This window comes from Microsporum canis, genomic scaffold (genome assembly GCF_000151145.1).
Source record: "Microsporum canis CBS 113480 supercont1.1 genomic scaffold, whole genome shotgun sequence".
In the NCBI taxonomy this organism is placed as follows: Eukaryota; Fungi; Ascomycota; class Eurotiomycetes; order Onygenales; family Arthrodermataceae; genus Microsporum; species Microsporum canis.
In genome coordinates this window covers 1-6,709 of record NW_003299169.1, presented here as the reverse complement: position 1 = coordinate 6,709, position 6,709 = coordinate 1, and the positions used below count along the sequence as shown (strand labels likewise).

At 49.6% G+C, this 6,709-nt stretch overlaps 4 protein-coding genes across 4 annotated transcripts; 3 read left to right on the top strand and 1 right to left on the bottom strand.

Annotated features, from left to right (window-relative positions):
* Nucleotides 1-362: 362 nt before the first annotated feature.
* Nucleotides 363-1,148, top strand: MCYG_00004 (conserved hypothetical protein; the record flags this gene model as incomplete). The annotated part of the gene is made up of 2 exons (XM_002849854.1): nt 363-686; nt 744-1,148. 2 exons carry the CDS (start codon nt 363-365, stop codon nt 1,146-1,148), a joined length of 729 nt encoding a protein of 242 aa, XP_002849900.1.
* A 210-nt stretch (nt 1,149-1,358) lies between these two features.
* On the top strand, nt 1,359-2,581 carry MCYG_00003 (SWR1-complex protein 5; the record flags this gene model as incomplete). Its single annotated transcript, XM_002849853.1, has 2 exons — nt 1,359-1,828; nt 1,885-2,581. 2 exons carry the CDS (start codon nt 1,359-1,361, stop codon nt 2,579-2,581), a joined length of 1,167 nt encoding a protein of 388 aa, XP_002849899.1.
* A 154-nt stretch (nt 2,582-2,735) lies between these two features.
* On the bottom strand, nt 2,736-3,328 carry MCYG_00002 (conserved hypothetical protein; the record flags this gene model as incomplete). Its single annotated transcript, XM_002849852.1, has 1 exon — nt 2,736-3,328. One exon carries the CDS (start codon nt 3,294-3,296, stop codon nt 2,736-2,738), a length of 561 nt encoding a protein of 186 aa, XP_002849898.1.
* Nucleotides 3,329-4,178: 850 nt separating this feature from the next.
* MCYG_00001 (phosphotransferase family protein) lies at nt 4,179-6,015 on the top strand (the record flags this gene model as incomplete). Its single annotated transcript, XM_002849851.1, has 5 exons — nt 4,179-4,490; nt 4,552-4,763; nt 4,818-4,996; nt 5,038-5,641; nt 5,709-6,015. 5 exons carry the CDS (start codon nt 4,179-4,181, stop codon nt 6,013-6,015), a joined length of 1,614 nt encoding a protein of 537 aa, XP_002849897.1.
* Between the last annotated feature and the right edge of the window lie 694 nt (nt 6,016-6,709).

Sequence of the window (6,709 nt, the reverse complement as noted above, 5' to 3'; positions counted from 1 at the left end):
GTCGTAAAGTGGTCCTCGCAGTAAATTTGTATCATGCAGAGCGACGATGAGCAAGCTATTTTTGGGATTTGCCTTTCGTTTGTTAACTCGAATGCCATGCAGCATATATAGTAGCATGAAGAATGATAAAATGTCGATACATTCCTCTCCTCTCCGGTGTTCTCTCATCATTGCCGGCCAATTCGATATCTTTTTTCTTCTTCTTATTCACTTTAATAATCCGGTTGCCCAGTCAACCTACACCTTCATTTCTGCATCGGTGCCGGTTCACCGTTTTCTTTTCTTCTTTTCTTTGAACAACCCGTCTATAATATAAAAAAGCCGTCTACCGTCGCATACACTCCCTTCAAATCCGAGAGAAAATGTCGCCTGCATCCTCCATCACCGGGTCAAATGCTCCATCCGCTGCTTCAGATCATGATGAGTCTACATACCTTTCCAGAAGCCGAATTATCCACTGGGTGCGCATCGCCTTGTCGTCATTTTCATTCGTCCTCGCCGCTGTTGTCATAGGCTGTGAAAGCCATGCCATAAACTACTATAAAAACACAGTCAAGTATGACAAGTATTGGCTTTCCCTGTGGCCAAAGGAGTTGGATCTAGGTCCAAGCATCGCTGTCATCGTCTGTGGTACCGTCATCCTTGTCTTCAACTTAGCCTATACCGCAGTTGCTCTATTGCCTTCGGTAAGCAGTTCCCCCCCCCATGGCCGCCAGGACTTAGATATTGATACATCGATATAGCCACGATCCCGAGTGCTTCTCCTGAACACCTTTATTACTATCATTGCATTCAGTGGCTTTGTCGCTGTGGTAGCGGCGGTCTCGACTTCAGTCATAGCATATAACCCCCATTACTCTGACGGGGGTGCACAGCTAGGCCAGACTCTCAATTCTTGGGCGTGTACCTGGAGCTTTGCCGGTGGCGTAGACCCCGAAGGAGCCAAGATCTCGCCAGTGGTCGGCTTCAATCGTCTTTGCGGAGAGACTCGCGCATCCTTTGCCGTCATGTGTGTCTTGATTGTATTCCAGTTCCTGGCTTGTATCTCAGCGGGCTGCGGATGGTGGCTGGAGGTGGAAGTGAACAAGAAACGGAGATTTGCTGCTTCTGGAGAGCACCAAACTGAGAAGCACCACGATACCGTGTAGGATAACTTGTACTGCTTCAATATCTAGTCGTCTTGTCTCGGTTGTCGTCGATATCAAATGTTGATGGGTGTTTTTTTTTTACCTTCCACGTGACCTGTGACCCGGAAAATAATAATACGAGACATGCTTATTAATATAATGCTTATATAACCATTCTTATCTTTGCTATCGAGCAGAGAAGGAGAAAAGCTGAAGGACAAACAAGCAACGATGGGGCGCGCAACAAGGATAAACGCAGAGTATGGCGAGAAGGTTGCTGTAGGAGACGATTCGATACCCCATGACGGCCCGCAGCCGTACAATTCGGAGGAGGATTCCGACTTTGACGAGCATAGCGTAGCTCAAGGGGTGTCAGACGAGGGCGAAAGCGCGTCAGAAGATGAAGAAAACGACAAAGATGTGGATGGAGAGCGGCCGCGGAAAAAGAGAAAACTGTCTGTCGAACGGCAAGAGGCAGAGGCAGACAGTGACGAAGAATTTGCGGAGGCGGAGCTGGAGTCTGGAGATGAGGCTATGATCAAGCATGCAAAGGAGAAGGCGGAGAAGAGACGGAGGAAGAAGGCCGCAGATGACACAGCAAACACTGCTGTAGGCAGTAGCGGTGATGATCTCGACCTGGACGACGATGATGAGGGGGGTGAGGGGGGTTTCGTTCGAACTCGAGGCATGCGGATGAAAGTGTATGTGTAGGCCCCCGTTCACCTGCCGAGGCAAGCCCGCTAACTCCAGTCTACAGGCAAGAGGAGAAGAAATCACTGGCAAGGATAGATGGAGCTACGATTGACGTCGACTCGATATGGAAGCAGATGAACAAGCCGCAGACAGTACCGTTGACGGACAACGAAACAGGCACGGAGAGCGCAGTGACTGGTCCGCAAACCCCGCAGAATGCCTCCTCTTCTAAACTCCCGCAGGAGGAGATGTTAACTATACGACGAACGTATAAGTTCGCTGGGGAAACGATAACGGAGGAAAAAGTGGTTCCAAAGGATTCGGCGGAGGCGAAGCTCTATCTCTCTACGTCAGGTGCGGCGAGGAAAAAGGCAAAAGGTGGTGCTGGTACAAGCACAGATGGAGGTACAGACTCCCCCCCGGACGAGACGGTGGTACAGCCCCTACGGCGGCCTCTCCGGCGCTTCTCCCGCTTCGATCCAAACCCACCGGACGCCATCAAGAAGAGCTGGGAGAAACAGGCGGCCGTACAGGCTCCGGAAGACGCAGGGGCCACGGCCAAAGGTCCCAAGCTGAACACCGTCATGAAGTCGAAACTCGACTGGGCAGCATATGTCGACCGAGAGGGCATAAAGGACGACCTGGACGTGCACAGCAAGGCCAAGGAGGGCTATATGGATCGTATGGACTTCTTGGGGCGCGTGGATGCAAAGAGAGAGGAAGAGAGAAGGAATGCCAGACTGAAGAATGCTGGGTACTAACGAGGCCGGCCTGTCTGTATGATAATATATGTATGATGATAGTTATTATGTATGATATATATGAGACCTTTTGTATCTCCATGACGACCAAAGCAGCCAAACCACGAGAAAAGCCCAGCTAGATACCGTCCCGTCTCTCTTCCCACGACGTCCTTCAGTTCAGCACCTTCTCTCTCGTTGCTCGGAATCGTACCAGGTCTCGCTTCGGGGGCGTCATCCACGGTATCTCATAGCTGCCCGGCTGTCTCTCGACCTCGACGAAGCCAGACTTGACCAGGACCTTGACCGAACCGACATTCTCCGGATCGCTGAACGCCTCGATCGTATCGAACTGCGGCTTGTTGGCCCAGAAGAGCTGCAGGAAGGCCGTCACGGCCTCGGTCGCAAAGCCGCGACCCCAGGCGGACTGGTGAAAGGTGTAGCCCAGCTCTGGCACCGGATCAGAGCGAAAGGTGCCCATCGACCCGATCATGCCACAGGACTGCAAGGGGGAATCGGCCGGCGCATCTCGCTGGATCTCGTCGAGCTCGGAGGCAGGCAGGTCGGAGCGAACGAAGACGGCGTAGTTTTCGCCCAGCGGGTTGTTCTCGAGCAGCAGGCCCGACATCCACTCCCGGCTCTCCTCTATCGTCTTGCAGGCTCCTCTGCTGCTCCAGCGTGTGGTATAGGGGTTCGACCAGATCGCATGGAACCCTTCGAGATGCTCGCCGGTCATCCGGGACCAGCTCGAGTCTGGGCGGTCTTCATTGAGGAAGAGGACGATATAAGATATCAGAAGTCGCGAGGACGATGGCTCTCGAGATGCTTTGTTATTATATATATCAGACAGATCACCCCAGGCTATGGGCAGTCTCCAAGAGATCGATACAGCTATCTTAATCTATCCATCCCTACGCGCCATCAAATGAGTCACCTCTCGCCGTCAGTGACTCGGTGTCTGGCCCCAGCGAGGTTCGCAGAATACGACACAAAACGGCCTTATGGATGTCGGAGTCCGGATGGGGGCTATATATTATCGAACCTCCTTAGCTGTCCGGCCCTGCTTACCGAGCAGCTTCGACTAGTTCAAGGGGAGGGGACTGTTTTATCTGGCTGTCCTCGTATGGCTAGATGTTGGCTCTTGCAACTCCCGAGGTCGACTACCAGCCCGAATGACTTACTAGTATGGATATGTTGGTGCATTTTCAACCAGGGCCTGCGGAGGTTGCCTACCAATCGCTCCGGGCTCACGAATCTTTGTTACATACAAAATATGGATCCATCCAAAGCCTGGAGACACTGACAAAGGACCGCAGGACAGAGTATAGACCCTGAATAACACTACATGGTTCAGAGTACAATAACGTGGAGCAACTATATTCCGATGGTTCCGAATCCCCCAGGCCGTGAGAAATGTTGGACTCTAGGTACCTTACCTTGGGGTGAGACTGCTTACACCCTCAAGCTGTCGAGGTTTTAGCAGATTCCGGACATGAGGTTATCAAGCAGACTTACGCCCTTTGCATCTAGCACATCAAGATGCTTGTCTACTAGAAGCTTACCTCGTTCAGTTCCAGGACGCTATTCAACTTACAAGTTTCCTTTTCTTACTCGATCGATGAGCTCCCCAAGCGCGCAGCAGTCCTATGCGGACTTCTTTCAGTACACGAGCGGTCGCTGGCTTTGGGATGAAGAACAGCAACTTCGCGACCGATTCTCTCCTTTTAACGTGCCCGAACTCCAGAAAGTGGCTGCGAGCAGCGTTGGTGCAAGCAAATGCGTTGAAATCACGAAACTGGCAGAAGGCTCGTTCAACAAGACCTTCAAACTTAAGATGGATAACGGGATGTATGCCATCGCCAGGATTCCTCATCCCATTGCAGGGCCCCGGTACTTCATGACAGCTTCTGAAGTCGCAACGATGGAATTCGTAAGAGAAATCCCTTGTTCCCTAGATTTCTAGATTGATCAATTCTAAACGTGAATTTCAGGCACGCAGCGTTCTAAAAATCCCGGTCCCCCGGGTGTTTTCTTGGAGTGCTGATGCGAATAACCCTGTTCAGTCCGAGTATATAATAATGGAGGAGGCGCCTGGAGAAAAATTGGATGATGTTTGGGAGGATTTTTCTCTGGAACAGAAGATAGCGGTTATGAAGGAACTTATTTCCTTGGAGAAAAAAATGGCTTCCGTAGCTTTCAACAGGTCTGGCAATGATGCAAACCTTAGCTTACATTCTCATCACTAACGAAGATCTAGTTACGGCAACCTGTACTATGCTAGTGATAGTATTCCAGGTGCTTTAGCAGCTGAAGTTGTTGGTGATTTGCCAGCGGATGTTAAAAACACAGTTATGCATCGGTTTGCCATCGGCCCGGTTGCGGAGAGGGCATATTGGAACAGACAACGCGCAGTAATGGATATAGACCGCGGCCCATGTATGTACCTTTCTTTCTTGCTTTCGATTCACTTTTCTAAGCTCTCAAAGGGAAACATCCGCAAGAATTCCCCATCTCTCTAGCCCAGCGAGAGCTGGAATGGATCTCACAGTATGCGATACCTAAGTCGCAAGATGATCCCTTAGTAACCTCTGCGACACAAAATTCTCCCAACAGCCATATTTCCTTGCTTCGTCGGTACCTGAAAGTTGCACCATACCTTCTTCCGAGTGATCCCACTGTCATCGCGCCTCAAATATGGCATACAGACCTTCATTCAGCCAATATCTTTGTTCAAGATGGTCGTATCTCTAGTGTTATCGACTGGCAAGGAACCTGGGCCGCGCCTTTAATGCTCCAGGCTCGTCATCCTCGGTTGGTTGAATATAATGGGGATATTATATTAAAGGCTCCCGCAAATTTCAAAGACCTTGAACCTGAAGATAAAAGAAAAGTAAGGGAACAGATGAGCAAGTCAATTATTCTTTACCTCTACGAAAAGCAGATTGCCAAAGAGATACCCCTTTTGGACAAAGTCATACGTTTTAATAATGGTCGAACAAGATGCGAACCCATCCACTTTGTTGGCGATACTTGGGACGATGATATTTTGCCCTTGAGGGAATCCTTGATCCGAATAGAGAAGTAAGTTAGTTTAACATTACCATAAAATCCGGCCGAGCTTTACCCTGGACTAATCGATAGCCTGCAGATATTGGAATGAACTGGGTTTTGGCTTTCCCTGTCCTATTCATTTTACGGAGGACGAACTTCGTGTCCATGCAGAGGAAAGTGAGGGGTGGAATGATGTCCAAGATTTTTGGAATTCTGTTTCATTTATTATTTCTCGGGATGGATGGACCCCTAAACATCTTTATAACGACGCTGTCGCGCTTTTCTCAGAGTTGCGAGAAGTTGGCCTCAAATCTATGGCAGGCAAGGAGAGAGAGGATTTCAAAAGGCAGACGCAATGGGTTGAAAGGCAGAGTTTAAACAATACCCAGCAGAGCTACCCCTAAGTACTGAGCCTCTAACAATGAGCCTGAAGGTATCGGAATGATGTCACGACAGGCGAATCTCCACTGGATGATTGCGGAAACAATACTTGACCACATTCAGTAGAATGCGAGATCAAACGAGGGTAGACTTAACCTTCACAAGTCCTCTATTCAGCTTGATGTATCTACATTTGGCAGCTAATGAATGAACAGGTTCCCCCTGCCTTGCCCTTGGGAAGTTTTAGTTGGGCTACACACCGGCATAGCCACAGTCTCTGCATCCAGGGAGGGGGCTTTGTGACTCTCGCTTACGTCTTTAATTCTCAACGAAAGAAAGGTCTTCACTTCTGAAAGCCAAATCAATCTGGAATGGCCCGATCCTATACTTCTCGTGCACCCCGGATCTGGAAATAGTACGGAATATTACTTGAATTTTCCAGATTGTTTTACAGCAATATCCCAAGATCTGTCTGAATCCGAGGCATCACCATTTCTTAAAGGTGACATTACAAAACAAAATAATCTCAGGCTCTCCAGTTCGAGGATACTACTGTGTTCCCCTGAAGGACTCAAGCAAGTCTCCTTCCCCCTTGTCTTCGTCAGGATTTTCCGGATCAACAACAATCTTAGCCCAAATCTTGTGGCTATCCTCACCTGCCGCAGCTTTTACCCCGGGGTCAGAAGCATTTTTGTTTGCTTGGAGGATCAATTCGTG